The sequence below is a fragment of the Xiphophorus couchianus genome, chromosome 15 (assembly GCF_001444195.1).
Source record: "Xiphophorus couchianus chromosome 15, X_couchianus-1.0, whole genome shotgun sequence".
Taxonomy (NCBI): Eukaryota; Metazoa; Chordata; class Actinopteri; order Cyprinodontiformes; family Poeciliidae; genus Xiphophorus; species Xiphophorus couchianus.
The window spans coordinates 5311254-5328321 of NC_040242.1; the positions used below are offsets into that span (position 1 = coordinate 5311254).

General features: G+C 36.8%; 1 protein-coding gene across 3 annotated transcripts; it reads right to left on the minus strand.

Moving 5' to 3' along the window:
• Positions 1-2703: 2703 nt before the first annotated feature.
• clu (clusterin) lies at positions 2704-16979 on the minus strand. Of its 3 annotated transcripts, none has more exons than XM_028039796.1 (10): positions 16847-16979; positions 12053-12223; positions 11115-11263; positions 9877-10047; positions 9620-9790; positions 7606-7813; positions 6487-6627; positions 5131-5351; positions 3577-3761; positions 2704-3471 (listed from the first exon to the last, which is right to left on the minus strand). In XM_028039796.1, the coding sequence occupies exons 2-10, from the start codon at positions 12168-12170 to the stop codon at positions 3459-3461; spliced, it is 1377 nt and encodes a 458-aa protein (XP_027895597.1). In that variant the 5' UTR covers positions 12171-12223; positions 16847-16979; the 3' UTR covers positions 2704-3458. The 3 variants fall into 3 exon arrangements, with proteins under 3 accessions (XP_027895597.1, XP_027895598.1, XP_027895599.1); XM_028039797.1 differs by having other exon boundaries at positions 12053-12228; positions 16848-16961; XM_028039798.1 differs by lacking the exon at positions 2704-3471 and having other exon boundaries at positions 3573-3761; positions 12053-12221; positions 16847-16967.
• Between the last annotated feature and the right edge of the window lie 89 nt (positions 16980-17068).

The following is a 17068-nucleotide window of genomic DNA, read 5'->3' on the forward strand; positions in this document are numbered from 1 at the left end:
TTTTAATTTTGATGGAAAAAAATCTGAAAGTTTGAGATTAATCTCAGAAATTTTCTAGAAAAAACGTGGAAATTTCTAAGTTTTGAAAGACAAAAATCGGCAACTTTTGAAACTCGGAAAATTTCCAAAAATCAAATATTTAAAACTTTGGAAACTCAGAAATGTACATGTTTTTTCTACAAGATTTCTGAGATTAATCTCAAACTTTCTAGAAAATTTATGACATTTTAAAATAAAAAAAAATTCCCAGCAAATTTTCAACTTTTCAAACTCATTTTTATTTCCACTACTCTTTTTTTTTTTTTTCTTTTTTTTTCTATCAACAGCGGTGCTGAAACACTTATAAATTTGAGAGAGGAAAGTTGCATCGGTGTCTCATCCTGTGATTATGAATTCAGTCCTTCCTGCTGCTGCCAGTCAACTCTACGTATATAGATCTATGTGTTTGTGTGTCGTTTTTTCCTACGTTTTCAGGTTTGTTATGGCTGAATGCTTCGCTTCGACTCTTGAAGACTGAACTGCTACTCCTTCACTTCTTCCGAGTTGAAGATGAAAACTGCACATCCTCTTCTTTTTTTCATACCTTTTCATTTTCTAAAACATTTCAGCCTTTTTATTATTTTTCTCCTCAAGCTGCAAGTTTTTGGGAAGTCATTTATAGCAGGACCAGACGTTCTGTTTTGAACATTTTTTATTTTATTTGTGTTTATGAAGAAACGCGTTTGCAGATCTGATTGGGAGTTGTCATGTTTGTAAAATAAATACGTAAAATATAAATGAACTGTTTTCCAATCGGGCGAAGCAGCGCTATGCAACTACTTGCAAAACAGATCGACGTTAGCTGTTTGTTCTCCGGTCGTAGCAGCTGTGTGACCCGGTTTTGTATTGTAGCTCTTCCAGAACCCCATCTGCTGTATGTTTGTGGTATTTGTCGGCCTTTTTCTGTTGGTACTGATGAGCTTCCTTCCTCACTGTGTTCCTCGGCTCCAGAGGAGAATTAATTTTATTTTTATCTGCGAAATCTGACCCTTTCCTGGTGGAGACCAGTCGGCTATATGGGAGACCTGAACGACCAAAATCCACTTTGAACTCATCCACTTGTTGTCCTTATTTGATTTATTTTTAACCAGATTCTTCCTGTCTTTTTTTTTTTTTTTTTTTTTACCTGAAAACTTGGAGCGTCCTGAAATGTCTCATTTTCTGAATGTTTTGTAGGTGAAGCATCGTTTTCTAAAGCCTTACTTGCCCTGATTGGATTGGTGTTCAGGTTTCCATAGCGACTGGTTGATCTCTTTCTTTTTTTATTTTTTCCTCCTGCTGTTGTGGATGAAGGTGTACGTCTCGTGTGTGTTTGTGCGTGCGCATCGTTTGGAAACCGAATTGAAAACCTTCCAGGAATATTTAATGTTTGCTCGCACAATGGTTCCCTCCTCGTTCAAACAAAAAACAAACAAAAAAAAAAAAAGGCAATCCAGACAGGCACAAGCAATCAGTCTCATACGGAGTCTGTGAACTTTCAGATGCCATTTTCTCCCCAGATCTGTGTTGTATATTGTATATGATACACACTTTTGGACTCATGTAAATTTGCATTAATTGCTGGCTAACAGCGGAAGAATATTCTATTTAATTCCTTCTCTCTTGGCTGTGGGATCCTAGATGTTTAACTGCATGGATGTACTGTATCTCTGCAGAATTAACTAGCAGCTGTGTGATTTTTACACAAAAATAAAAAAACGGGACAATATTTTAAACATGGCTCCTTCTGATCATTTGTTGCATCATCCAGAAATTTTGTGGAAAGTTGAAAGCTGCTGATTTAAATTATGGTGTCTTTCTCAGAATGGAAAGAGTAAAATTTTTGATAACTTTTCAAACTCATTGATTTTTCTATGAAATCTCTGAGAAAAGAAAATTCTGAAAAGTAATTTCTTATTCTAGCAAATGTTTGACTTTTAAAGTTTAGAACATCCCATGTTTTGTTTTCTAGAAAATTTCAGAAATCTTAGAATTTAAAGTGTTTCTGCCAATTTCTGAAATTAAGGTCAATCTGAGCTTTTCTGGCAAATTTTTGACTTTTCCAGCTCAGAAATTTCCTTTTTTTTTACTAGAAAGTTGGAGATGATTCTCAAATGTAAATTTTTTTGTAGAACATTTTTTAACTCAAATTTCTTTTTTTCTAGATTTCATAGTTTTTTCTACCAAATTTTTAACTTTTCAAATTTAAACAAATTTTTTTTTTCCTAGAACATTTCTGAAATGAAGCTCTATTTGAGCTTTTCTAGCAAATTTCATATTTTTTAAGCTCAGAAATTTACTTTTTTTTCCACAAAATTTCTGAGATTAATCTAAAAAAATAAGTTCTAGCAAATTTTCAGATTCAAATTTCATTTTTTCTAAAACTTTCTGAGATTAATTTCAAAATTTGAGTTTTTCTAGCAAATGTCCAACTTTTCAAAGTCAAAAATTTCCTTTTTTTTTCTTTAGAAAATGTCTTAGCTTACCTGAAATTTCTCCAATTTTCGGAGAAAACTTTCTTTTCCTATCTACAATCGCCCTAATATGCAATCATAAAAACTGAACTTTTTTTTGCTTTGGTTGTAATCTAGTGGTTGAAAATTTGTCATTCCTCTTAAATGTTTAAATGCTTTTGGCAAGAATCTGTTCAGAGTAGCAGAAACCATAAAAGAGTCATAAACCAAATATGTTTCAGCAGGTTTTATTAAATGTTGTTACTGCTACCTTAACAGCAGCTGAAAAGAAATCACTTTAAAATTACACTTTGAAATTACTGAGTTAACTCACAAAAGTAACCACTTCGTCCTTTATTAGAAACCTATCTGCGCACAGTAGCAATGAAGATCTGGAGCTTTTTCACAAAACCTTTATTAGATAAGATTTTTCATTTATTCTTTGGAATTTCATAAAAGCAGTGACACATTCAGCATCTCTAAACTACCCACCAGATATGGTTATTTAAAAATATTTAATCTATCTTTCCATCCAGTGCTCTCTAATTCTTTTTACTTATTATTTAGCATCAAAATGCAGTAAAATGGCGATTAAGAAATCGGACCCAGCTTTCTCCCGTTATCCTGCATTTTGTGAAACAGCCCCCAGATTCATACAAAGTCTCTAAAACATATGAACAGCAGAAGTGAATATGGTAATTTATGTCCTAATAACACAGAGTATTGGCACTAAACACTTACTGTAGCACGGGCCTTGTTAGTTAGCATAAAATGCGAGGCCTTCCTGGTTGTAGGAGGGACTACAGATAAACGTAGGGCTGTTCTCTACTGAACATCTTCTCTTACAGCAGGACTAATCCTTACAAGTTTTACGTTGTTTGTTTTTATTCATTTATTTGCAAAAGCAGGACTGGAAGATGAAGCTTGGGATCGGAGCGTTAGCATCCAGGTGTGTTTCCATGGATTCAGAACGTTTGCAGCTGAAACTTATTTAGCGACACTGAAAAAAACGAAATAAAGATAAATTAGAATTTTACAGGTGTGGATTTTCATTTATTTTGTAAAAAAATAAGAAATAACGTGTTGGTATAGACCCGCCACTCACATGCTGGTTGCTTTGTAGCGGTCCAGCGCTTTCTGAGCCACCTCCTCGGAAAACTTCGGGTCGGTCCAGGGAATGTCGCCGCGCACGGTGATGGTCATGGGCGGAGAGTCAAACATTTGCACGGTCACTTTGGTGTCGGCATCCTGTCCGCCTCGGTTCTCCTCGGTGTCGCCTTTGGAGATCACCTGCAGCACAAACAGAAAAAGGTAATAATATCTGGCTTTCCTCGTTTTTATCTTCACTGCAGATGAAACATGAAGCGGTGACCTCACCAATCAATAATGAAGTACTGACTCAGGCAGAAAAAAAATGGATTTGTGCAAATCTTCATCTACAGTTCAGAGTCGGGTGAAAAAATTAAGACGCCCTTTAATTTAACAGGCTCTGCGTTAGACATCCAAAATACTGGGGATTCCAGAATATAAATAACAAAACTTAAGAAATGCCTGAAACACCTTTATTTTTATTTAAATTTAGATGAATATTACACATTAAAATTTTAATGTTAAGCCAAAATTTTTAATCCCCACAAAAGACCCAACATTTGTTACCCAAATGTGAACAAACCTTGCTACATCTGTTTGAATAGAAAATGTTTTAACATTATTGAATTAAATAACAGTGTTGGACCATATGAAGTAGTGGCTCTTTTTAACAGAGGCTGTAACAGCAGATTGAGTTCAGTTAAGGAACAAAATTGCAAACTTTGTTACATTTTCAGCTGGACTGTGTCAAATCATCCAAACTCAGAAAAACCTGTTGCCCTCCTCGCCTGTAGGGGGCGCTGCAACAAGAACAACTCATGGAAGCGACACAAAAACCTCAGAAGAAGAAATGCACACTACATCTGTCTTTGCAAAATGTAAACAAAAATGGATTTAAGCGGTTGTACGTCTTCGGCAAACGACCGCGAGCCATTTCTCCCTGCTAGCATTGACTAGCGCATTTGTTTTGTTTGTATTTACCCAGAATGCCTTGCACTATAGTCCGCTGCCTGCTTTTGGAGCGATCTCTGGTCCCAAACGAACTAGGATTAGACTTAAGTGGGCTAAACACCCTGGTGTGAATGCTTCTTTAATGATAGGGCTAACAAATCAATCAGTAACAATATATATGGCTATTGACACTTGATCAATTTCAGTAGATAATACGTCTGGTAGTATTTTCAATAATTTCACTGAACTCTGATCCAGAATTTGCACAGCATTCTCAACGTAACTTAGCTAAGCAAAGTTAGTGGAATGGACTTTGGTTACCTAGCAACAACTTGTGGTTACCTAGCAACAGCTTGTGGTTACCTAGCAACAGCTTGTGGTTACCTAGCAACAACTTGTTGAGTAACATGCAGAGCAGCAGTTTAAGATTCTGTCACTGTGGCTCATAACTGCTTAAAAATAAACAACATGGAGCGAAAACGGCAGATAAAACAGGAAATGTTACGTCACTACCGTGGGAGTATTTCAGATATTGAGATATTTAAAACAAAAACAACCCGTTTTTTGGCGTTTTTCAGCCAAGTTGTCCTGCTTGTTAAACCATCAGGAAGCTCCGTACCCCCTTCACGCTGAAGATGCCGTCCTTGGTGTTGTTTGCCAGGGCGGACACCCAGCCGAACTGCCTGTTTAGCATGTCGAGGAGGGAGGAGGTGTTGAACACGCGCTCCTCGAACCTCTTCAGGAGGGAGTTGTACTGCTGCGTGAAGCGCTCGGCCATCGCCAGCGCCTCCTCCAGCTCCTCCTTCAGTGGGCCCTCCAGGGGTTTATTCCCAGAGCAGTCTGTGAGAGAATGAACAGGAGAAAATCAGCCAAAAACCATGAACATTATTGGAGTTTTATCAAACCTTTTGTTAATTTTACTGATTTAGGACGAGATCCAGATGATAAAAATGTTTTAGCTGCTGTTTATTATTGTAAATTTGTAGGAGTGCTGATTTTGAGAATAGTTTTCTATTTTTCTTAAGTTTAGAAAAGGAAAGGCTTACTTGGGTGGTGGCCTAGGGCGTCAATTGTTGGGGGCGGACCCCACAGAATTTTTTATTTTACCGAATTAATCTTTTACAATGAACATTATTGGAGTTTTATCAAACCTTTTGTTAATTTTACTGATTTAGGACGAGATCCAGATGATAAAAATGTTTTAGCTGCTGTTTATTATTGTAAATTTGTAGGAGTGCTGATTTTGAGAATAGTTTTCTATTTTTCTTAAGTTTAGAAAAGGAAAGGCTTACTTGGGTGGTGGCCTAGGGCGTCAATTGTTGGGGGCGGACCCCACAGAATTTTTTATTTTACCGAATTAATCTTTTACAAAACTGCATATGGGGACTTTTTAAGGTATTTTAATGTGAATTTTATCCTATGCCCTTGTACTGTTTTATGATTTCTACAGGGTTGCTAATGTTGTGCAGCTTGATCTTCCTGTGAAATCTTCCCTGCCCACCAAGTCATTATTATAAATAAGAGTTTGTTCTAACTCACCTGGGTAAATAAATAATTTAAAGGAGTCATAGACCCATGTCAGCTGAGTTGTAATAGCATTTTGGGATTTTTGTGAATATAAACAACACTGAAGTATTTGAAAATTATGAACTTACACTAATTTTTTGAGTTCCTGCCCAGGACACAATTTAAGCGTACCATTATTAGTTAGTATCATCAGTTCATATGTATAGAGCTACCTATTAATGTATTGTAATTTGCATTTGCAATCTTAATTTTTTTTAGTGGATAGGGCACGAAAACTGTTTCCGGCCCAGGGCCCACATCCTTGTCAATCCGGCCCTGCTCAGGACCGTAAATCCTCATTTTTGTGTTTTAATTGAACACAAGTCATATTCAGCTCTAATTTCTGATTATTTAATGCAGATATTCTGATCTATTTCCAGCTGAATTAAAAGTTTTGTCGTTCTCTCACCCAGATGCTGGATCTCTTTGCATTTCTCGCATTCGTCGCGGAACTTGATGCAGCCTGCCGAGTTGCGACGGATCTCCCTGCAGGTCATCTTGCCGTTGCCGAAGGGCCTTGTGATGATCACGTCCTCGTTTACGTTGCCGTCTGCAGCCGACAAACGCAGGGCAGATTTTAACATGTCAGCAGTAAAGCTCAGCAACACAGCAACCAGACTTTACTTTCATATTAGATAAACTTCTGAAGCTGACAGTGCAGTAGATCAAGCCGAATTTAAATAACTTTCAAAAACTGGACGCTGCATGAACTAGTAGTAAAATATTCCAGTAAATTTGGACGAGAAAACATAAAATATGTATCTGACCTCTAATTTGAAGCTTCTTTGTCAAACTCATTTTCATTTTGAACCATATTAAGATCCTGAATTTTCTTAAAGGGCCGGTTGTGCAAGAATGCATGAATGAAACCCATTTATAAACAGTTGAAATATCAATAACTAAAATATTAAGACACTCATAAACTTTGCTGAAATTCTTTCAAACATTTTAAAAGGAAAAACCACAAAAACACCTAAATGTTAGAAGGTTGATTTATAAAACGTAAATAATAAATGTATCGGTATCAGTATGTGTAATGTTGTTCCTGTGTTTATTTTGTATTATATTAACATCAAAATGTTCATGGTACAGATAAGCAGTTCATATTTATAATATAGCTATTTATAAATAGCTAAATATCTATTTAGTTATTTGGCCACTAGCTAAATAGAAATTTAGCTATTAGCTATTTAGCTATGAGCTAAATAGGTATTAGCTGTTTAACTAAAACTAATATTTAACTAATAGCTATTATCTTTAGCTGTTTAGATACAGCTAAATAGCTATTAGCTATTTAAATATAGCTAAATAGCTATATAAGAAATAATAAAGAGTTTAGTTAAATATCTTTGTAATAATTCATGAAAACTGTAGAAATAGAATAAAACTGGATTAACAAAACCATTTTGTTTTAGTTTATAATATCAGTGTCTGCATCCTTTTTTTTTTTATTTGAGTCCATCCTACAGGAAAGCACATCGAAAGCGACTTCTAGACCCTTTCTGAGAACCGGTGCGTGAAAACGTACCTTCGTTTGGGGCGGCGTCGGAGTCCAGGTCCATCATGGAGTCCATGGGGCTGAACAGGTTCCGGCCCATTCCCGTCATGGGAGAGAACAAGCTCCGGAAGTTGTGGAAAGGATTGTGGAAAAGCATGTGGATGCTTCTGGCGTGGCGAACGGCCGGAGCCAGGAATTTGGGAAAGAAGAAAACGGGAGGGTTGATGTGATCGGCAACCTGGAACGAACAGAGGTGAGCTCCTTCGTTTCAAATGTAAACTTTAAAGAAATATATATTCCTTTATTTAATCAGGTAAACCCCGTTGAGATCTAGATCTCATTTTCAAGAGGCACCTGAGCAAAAAATTTGCAATACATAGCAACCTGGTTACAAGATAATAAATGTTTCTAATGTGGCAACCCTGCAGAAACTTAAACTCTTCTTCTTTTAAACCTTCCAGTGCTGTCCCTCCTTAAGGAATAACTTTTATGTTTGAACATGTAAGCTAAATTTTTTATTATTTTGAATTATTTTCCAGTAAAATAAACATCTTGCTGCATTTTTATGAATTTAGCAAATGCAGTGCTTGGATAAACTTCAGGTAAAGTTACAGGTAAACTGAAAGACAAAGCTTCAACGCATTTCTTCTGACACGATTACAAATCTCTACACTGCAAAAACACAAAATCTTACCAAGTATTTTTGTCTAGTTTCTGGTACAAATATCTTAGTACACTTGAAATAAAAAAACCTAACATACAAGTAACTTTCTGCAAGACATCGGAGCTTGTTTCAGTAAATACTTTTTTAATATTGATAAAAAATTCCTTGTTCCATCTGCAGATTATTTCACTTATAGCAAGACGTTTTCCCCTTCTAATAATTCAAGCAATCCTTTTATTATTTACTTAAAACAAGCTTCTCAATCTTGCTGAAAAGTTACTCGTTTTGTCTTATTCCAAAAGTGCTGAGATATTTTCACAAGAAGCAAAATTACTTGCTAAGATCAAATCTTCACTCAGTATCATTTTCTCGTGTTTGTGTGGGAAAAGTTACGCTTTAAGTTTTCCCTAAAGGAAAGAAAAAATGTAATTGTATCATTTTAATTTTAGTTAGTTCCCTACTTCCTGGTGGGAATTTTTCTCCTCTGTGTTTAACAATTTTCCTTCCCAAATATGCAGGATTCCAACTTACTCACAAATGGAAAAGGAGATTCTGCAGAGGTGCAGACTCTACTTCTTTTATTTATTTATTTAAAATTTTTTGGGGTTAAACTATGATGGTAAATTCGACACATTGTAGATAAAAAATTAGTACATTTTTGCCAAAGAACTGAAGGATTTTGAGATTATTGTCAGAAATCTCTCGAAGACAACCTGGAAATTCCTGAACTTCAAAAGTCGTAAATTTACAAGAAAAAAACAAAACAAAAAATTTTTTTAGATGAATGTCAGAAATTTTCTATAAAAATCTTTGCAAATTTCTGAGTTTTAGAAGTAAAAAGAAATTGACTTTTGGAAATTTTCAGTTTGAAAAGTCAAATTTTTTTGACATTTCAAACTCTGAAATGTCTACGTTTTCTTTAAGAAATTTTCAAGATTAATCTTAAATTTTCTGAGTTTTTTCGGTGGAAATTTACTCCACTTATTTTTCCAATGTGCCATTGTACTACACTGTAAAACATTTTGTTAAACTAGCTTCTTTTCTTTTTACCCCTCCAGGGGGTCTTTTGTGGGCTCTAGTGTCCCTTATATGACAGTGGGCTGACAGGAAACGGGGAAGGAGAGGGGGGAAGACATGCGGCAAATGTCGTCGGGTCCGGGAGTCGAACCCGCGACGGCTGCGTCGAGGACTCAAGGCCTCCAAATACGGGTCGCGCTAACCGCTACGCCACCACGGCACGCCCCAACTAGTTTCTTTTTAATGTGGCACAAACATGACTTTGAATCATGTTTGTGCCACAAACTAATGAGATAAATATTGATAAACTCATATGTAGCCACTGGAGATCAGTATTCCTGTCTGTGTGACATAAACAAGCACCTTCATGCTGTCTGAGAAGATGTTATCCACTCCGTCTGCCATCTCTGAGTATTTTTCCTCCAGGTTCCTGAACTCCTTGTTCTGCCGCTGGCCCTCCTGCTCCAGAGAGTCGATCCTCTCCCCGTTGATCCAGATGGAGAACGGAGACGTTCTGTTCAGCACATCCTCCAGCTAAACAGCCCAGAGCAGGCGAGACATTTTTACCTACCAACCCAACTAGTTTCAGTCCCACAGTGTTTATCTGTTAAATGTCCAACCTGACGTCCAACCAGTCCAGATCCGCTGCTGCAGGTTCTGGAGTAATATTTAACGCAGGTCTTCTTCAGGCAGGGCTTGCACTCTTCCCACAGAGCCTTCATGGTGTCGTTGCAAACCTCCTCCTCCTTCGCCAGCTTGGCCTCCATCTCCTCTGCTGCACGGATCGCCTCCTGCAGTAAAGGCGACTTGTTATGCTTCCTAGAATAGGTAAGGATAAATCTACAGCCCAAACAAAACGTGACCATGAGATTTTAGTCTGGTCAACTCAATGTTTACACTCGCATGTGAAAATGGCATTTGAAAAGCATTAGCAGAGCCTCCTGCACAACTAACAAGAATGGTGCAAGTGGTTTTTGAATGACAAATCAACAACAAAACACATTCCAGCAGCCATTGTACAGCGCATACAGTGGTAAAACCAGCTGACCAAACATGCTGGAGCTAGAAGTCAAAGTATCAATAATATTGATACCAAGTCAGTATCTGTATTGGAGCGATGCTGTAGCTTCAGATTCACCCTTGATATTTTATTTTACCTTTGTTTTATATTTTTTTGCACTTTGTTTATTTAGAAAACAATGTACTCAAAGTGTTTTCTATTTAAATTGTTTCTGTAAATAATGTAAAAATGTTATTGAAGTATTTTGTAGACACCTATAAACTTTATCTAAATTCTGTCTTTTAAATAAAGGACAGAATGTATTTAATTAATTTGAATTATTTTGGTTTTAACAAAATAATTAAAAGGAAAATCACAAAAATGCCTAAAGGTCAGAGGTCTGATGATTGATATTGGTGCCAGTCTTGTGTTTACTTAGTATCGGATTGATACCAAAATATGCAGTATCACACAAATCTAGCTGGAGCTCTGCTTGGGTTGCTAGGTAACGTGGCTGGGTTCCACTGGGGTTGCTAGGTAACGGCGCAGGGCCTATGGAGTGTGACTTAACACTTATGGGGTTTTTGAAACGGCTCATTTTCCAAACAAAAATATTCATTTATAACCAAAAAATGGGTTTGTGGATTTTTTTAAAGCACTTAAACTATTTTTAGAAGCAGCATAAACCCAAATGGAAGTAAAAAAAATAAAATAAAATATGAACGGCAGATTAGATGTAGTAGTTGTAGTACTCCTCTCTGGAAAGATATTTTAAGGGGGTGTTTTTGTTCATTTTAAAAATTAAGTCAAAAAGTCTGCTTGATAGAAAATAAACTCCCCAGAAATCTCGCTCTTTACCTCTTTCTGCAGCTTCGTTTTCTCCAGATCATCCAAAAACTTCTTGTGGTCCTCGGAGGATTTCTGCATCACGGTCTTCATCTCCTTCACGCCATCGATGGCGTTTTCAATCTGTTTATCCAGAAACTTCTCACCCTGGAGGGAAATCTCTGTGAACAACAACCAACATGCAAAATGTGTTCAACCTCTGACCTCGTGTGGATTTTATTTAAACCTCGTCCTGCTCTGGGCACCTTCAGCGATTTGGCTAGGATGCCCTCTAGTGGGCAGAAATGTCAAATACAGACTGCTAAAACAATAACTTTACTAATTATTTTTGTCTCGTTTCCAGTGCAAATATGTTGATCCAGTTGAAATAAGAAAAAACAACTTAAAAGTAACTTTTCAGTAAGATATATTAGCTTGTTTTAGTTAATAATTCCTTAATGTTAATTTAAAAAGTACTTGTTTCATTGGGGGATTGTTTCATGGGAAAAATACCAATGGAACTAGAACTTTTAAAAATTATTAATAAATTATTAATTATTTAAGACTTTCAAAGGCACTGAAAATTTAGCTAAGTTTTTTAAAACTGCAACAACTTCTAAACTTGAGTTGGAAAAACAAGTGTGCCATTTTTGTATCCTTGGTCAAGGGCCGCACAAAATCACTCCCAGGGCCACAATTGGCCCCCGGGCCACATTCTGGACACCCTTATCCTCGTTTGACCATAATATAAACATAATAATTTACAGCTATTTATTTGGACCAATCATTGATTCCAAAGAAATCAACATTTACGCAGGTATTTTGACATACATTTCACTAATCCCATAAATATATTTTTTATATTTATAAATTTATATGATGTGCAATTTGAAAGTATTTATAAGTAAAAATTGTTGGGTTTTTTTCCATAAATTGGTGAATTAACATTAAAGGTAAATCTGTAAACATACGGTTAAGTTCCTCGGTGGACGGAGGCAGGATGCAGTTGGCCGAGGCCAGAAAAAGGGCCAACAAAGCCAGCGTCTCTTTGGACCCCTTCTTCTTCATCATCATCATCATCATCAACATCCTCTCTGACCCTCAGAGGGAGCAGGATATAATGACAGAGAGAGAGAGAGAGAGAGACCTGGAAACAAATGTTATTTTTAATGCAAAATGTCCTTTACCGCATTTAAAATATCTGTAGTTACTGTAAGCCTCCAGCAGAGGGCGACCTGGCGGCGACCTACGCAGCAGAAAAAACGAGTTTTCTATGTCAGCAAAGTATAAAAATAACTGATGCTTGTTTTTATCTCGAGTTTCTGAGATGTTGTGACCAAACTGACCTCTAATCATCCCTTCCTGTGACTCCGACCAGGCTTGGGAAAACATTATATAAGAGGAACAGCCTTTCTCTGTTTACCATCTTCTTCTCCCTCCCATGTGTGCTTGGTCAGCTGCCCATTTATTAACAATGACAGATTCAGCAGAGCGAGGCTGTGTGTCTTTGCTTTTTCTCTCATATTCCTGCAGCTTTCTCAGTGTAGCTTCTTTTTGCATGACTTTCTTTATTGCCTCTATCAGAACGAAAGATACAGAGTAAAAATGCTCCCTTTTTAAGACAACTGCACATTTTCAGAAACCCACAGCTACTTTTTCCAGCCCGGCACACAGTATTAACAAGGAAAACAAATAGTTTTATGATTATAATTAGATTAAAAGCAGGATTGGTTATTTTTGCAAAACAAAATTCAACACTTGCACTTCATTATCCTGTCTAAAGGTTGTTATTCCTCGACTCCCACTTGTGCAGAACCTGTTCAAGAATATTACCTACAAACTGTGTTGTAAAAATGTAACATGACTATTTGTCTTATTGCACTTACTGGCTAGAAGAAAAATATAGACTTGAAAGAGAGGAAACATTAAGTTTTGTGGATGCAGGGATTTGTTTCCATTGCTTGGAAATGTCAGCGTTGTTCCAGGACATTCTGCCATGCCGCTGTCAAATTTACACACAGAGGAAAAACTCTTTCAGGCACAGGCGGCAGAACCTGGGAGGCTAAAAGTTCACGCAAAAATGTGCTTTCTATTTCTCTTTCTTAAATTAATAATATATAATATGCCATATTGGCTGCTTTGCTTTTATTATTTTACTTTTATGAAGATTAAAATGGAGAAGTACAGCTCTCTCATTGGCTCAGATCTTAAAGTAGAGCTGATCTGGAAATCTGCACACAGATGAGCCACGAAGAATACTTTTGAAATACTTTGCATGAGTTGTTAACAAACCCAGACAGCTGACTTGAAATGCTACTTCATGCTGTCACTTTTTGAATATTGTTTATTTATTTTTCAATATTGGGATCGATACATTAATATTGGATCGGTGTATCTTTATTAAACAGTCTGTGGTTGAGGCCAAAAAAACACAATTTTGCAACTGTTTCGAGTAAATAATAAATGAAATCAAAAGCACACGTGAATACGTTTGTTCACGCATTGTTATTAAAACCACCCTCCTACCACTTCCTGTCGTCTTATTGGTAGTAGCGTGGCGGTTTTGGTAAATACACTTTGGTGGAAAAACCACCTCACGTTATCAAAAAACATGAGTTTTTCCATTAAGCAAATTTATTTTTGTAATTCCAATTTGATTTTATGGTCAATGGAAACACAGCTATTGATAAAACTGGATGAAATACTAAAATCTGTGAGAAAATATTTGGAAGGTTCCAACTTTTCCCCTATTGTAGAGTTGGGGGCGCCAGCAGGTCAACAGCCCCAAAATATGTAAAACAAAATTAACAACTTAGAAGAGGATATACTTTATCGATCCCCAAGGGGAAATTGCTTATTTGTTGAAAGCTACTCCATCTTAGGTAATAAATACAAAGTTTGTAAATATATACCTAACTTCTGATCTGCCTGAACTCAACCTTACTGAAAATGTAAGAACAGGAAACCAACCAATTTCAATGAATAACACCAATTCTGCCAAGAAGAATCGTCAAATATCCAGACAGAATTTTACAGGAAGCTTCTAGATATTGGTGACCCTTTGCACGTGACGTCACGGTCTTCGGAACTCGGCCCGCTCCGCCATGATGGACGTCAAAACAACCGATGCGCTCCTGTAAAGCCCGTCCAAAAAAAAAAACAACAAAAAAACCCGCACATCTGTAACCTAATATCACTTTTATTGAGCTGATTTCGCAGATAAGATGGTCATAGGGGGCCGCGCGATCGGCTGCACAAACAGACGGGGTTTATGGAAATCAAACTTGTCATTTTATTGTATAGCTTTTAACGAGGACAGATATGGCGGCGATGGATATCAGCTGTTAATCATAATGACTGTCAGCCCTCGGTGTAACCGCGGATTTGCAGCGAACACTTTTGACAAGGTAAGAAAATTAACATTAATATACTCTATAAGTAAGTATGATTAGAAATATGTTTACCATTGTCTCCATGGTAGACGTTGGTAACCATGGAGACAGTGCCGCCGTCATGTAGCCTAGCATGTATGGAAAAAACTCGTTAGCATCTCGTCTTATGTACCTTTTTAATGCTGCTCCGGTTTAAAGGGAAACGCAGTTTATGACATAGTGACATAAATCATGTGGTGTGAATTCAGGCAGAGTCGATAATTTGATCAACACGTCAGGAGGGAGGAGGTACGGGTCGGTTTCTAAGCTAGCTGCTTCCAATTTTTATAAATACCTCCGTCTATGAGCCTCAACCAGGTGTGTTGCGTTCACAGACAAATTAGCTCGACTCAAACAAGTATAAATAAACTGGGAAAAACAACTTTTGTAAAACAGCTTAAGTCGCTCTGTTCAATACTCCCGTCCCTCACTTACGTCCATCATGGCGCCTCAAATGATTAAGTGACGTTGTTGCAATGGATTTAAATTATCCCTCCTAACTGTTGTTTTAAAAATCTATTAAAAGAATAGTTCAAAACTTCCCAGTAACATTCTTTTTGCTCAATTTATGTAATCAAGTGCTGTGTTGTTACTATTTTTTTTTTTCCACAGTCGTTTTCTCGCCCACGACCGTCTCAGGTTTCTATGGTAATGAGAAAAGTACAGAATGTGCAGCATGTTGTTGTTGCAGAGGGTGACATTTAAATCTCTTAATTTGATACAAAATATAAAAAGGATATTTTCAGAGACTTTCAGGCGTAAACTCTAACTACATATTTCAGTTGCTTTCTTATTGATATCTTTGAATTGTGATATATTTGTACAGGAGAGAACATCTGGCCTAAACATCTGTTTATGTGATTTGTTAAAGCTGCAGTTGGAAAGGCACTGGGAACGTTCAAATGTCCCAGTTTCTTTACCCCGTTTGTCCATTGTCAGGACTTCAAACCAGTTCATTATTCACAAAATCATAAACCTCTTAAAGAAGAAGTCTAATCAAAGAAACTGCTGCTGACACCCAGTAAATGTTTATTTGACAGAAGCAGTAAAATTATATTTCAAGGTGAAAAATGTCAAAATGCTGAAATAAAAGCTTAAAGCTTAAGCACCGTAATAATCACTAATATTTTTTTCCCGACTTTCAGCTGCAGCCGTTCTGGTTGCACAATCAAAATACTGACACTCTTCCGCTCCAGATGTTGCCTCCAAGGTCTTCTAGAAAGTTCATTTTAACCTTTAAAACACCGCCACTGCACTCAACATGGACTTTGAATTCACAAGTTTCCTCATGAAACAAGATCTACCTTTATTTATCCTGATAAAAATAGTTTAATATGTTAGTTTTAGGGGAAACTTAATCTAGTTGAACCATTTCTCTTAAAAGTGTTAAAAATAGATGATAAAATAAGATGTCTGAGAGGGAAAAAAAGCACGTTAGTAATATATGTTGCTATTGCTATCAAAAGTAAAATGTGACTTACTTAAATTTCAAGCTTAAAGTTGCACTAGTAAACCTAATTTCATGTTTTAATACATATTTTCCATGCAATGCTATTGAAATTGAATGATTATTTTTTGCTATTAATACAGTTTGTCACAATTAACTGTTAAAATATAATTTCATGATAAAATAAAAAAGTCAAGAGTTTGTTTTGGTTTTATGCTATTAATTTATTACATATGGGTTCATGTTCTCATCCTGGTGACGCTTGTTTAAGAAAGAAATCAAAACCAAGTAATCCTGGAAGATCTGAGCTCCATTTTATCTTAAAAAAATGGGACAGCAGCAGATGTGCCCTCATTTCCACCTTATTTTAATGCTTTGGGGATTTGTGCACCCTCAGGATGTACTTCTTATAGAGTAACCGAGAACAGGGTCATGTCTTATCAAGAAAATATGACGACTGTTTGCACACAAGGCTGGGATACCTTGTAGCAAAAGAAAACCGATACCATCCTTTGTTATCTCACCGAGTGCAACTTTGAGAAATATCTAAAATGTTCTTATCTTTAACGTTTATATTCTAAATGACCTTCTACAGGCTACATTGCAGGTAAATCAACAGCAGGGTGACGTCATCTGCTCTAATCCCGTTGTTTTCATCCTGAGATGGAGGTCACACCCATGGATTATATGTGCATCAGAAACAAAGTCAACATTTTTACATCAAACTACAGATTAAACCTTAGGAAAACTAAGGTTGCACAATTATTTTCTAACTTGATGCAACAAAACAGAACCAATTAGGATCTAATGTTTAAGAATAACAGACATCCTGCAGTGCAGTAGTCTGCTGCAGACACATGGAAACGGCTAACAGCCTCACGGACTCACCTGTGTTGGTAGTTTTGCTGGGACTGTGCCGCCTCTGAAGCTGCAGCAGCAGCAGCGCTGCAGCCCGTATTTATATCCAACCAGTGGATAACGGGAACGGTGCAGACATGTGATCCAGAGAGAAAGCACGCTGCTGCAGCATCCTCTGCGTCAAAAACCCCAGGAGAGACCACACTTCCTGCAGAACCCTTCAAAATAAAACTCCAGTGTCTTATAAAAAA

Bases quoted from the DNA above. Each gene is read 5' to 3' on its own strand.
- clu (XM_028039796.1), bottom strand. From the start codon at position 12,170: ATGTTGATGATGATGATGATGATGAAGAAGAAGGGGTCCAAAGAGACG. The intron at 7,814-9,619 runs GTGCTTGTTTAT...TGTTCGTTCCAG, and splicing joins TCTTCTCAGACAGCATGAAG to GTTGCCGATCACATCAACCC. The intron at 3,762-5,130 runs GTACGGAGCTTC...TTTGTGCTGCAG, and splicing joins GCATCTTCAGCGTGAAGGGG to GTGATCTCCAAAGGCGACAC.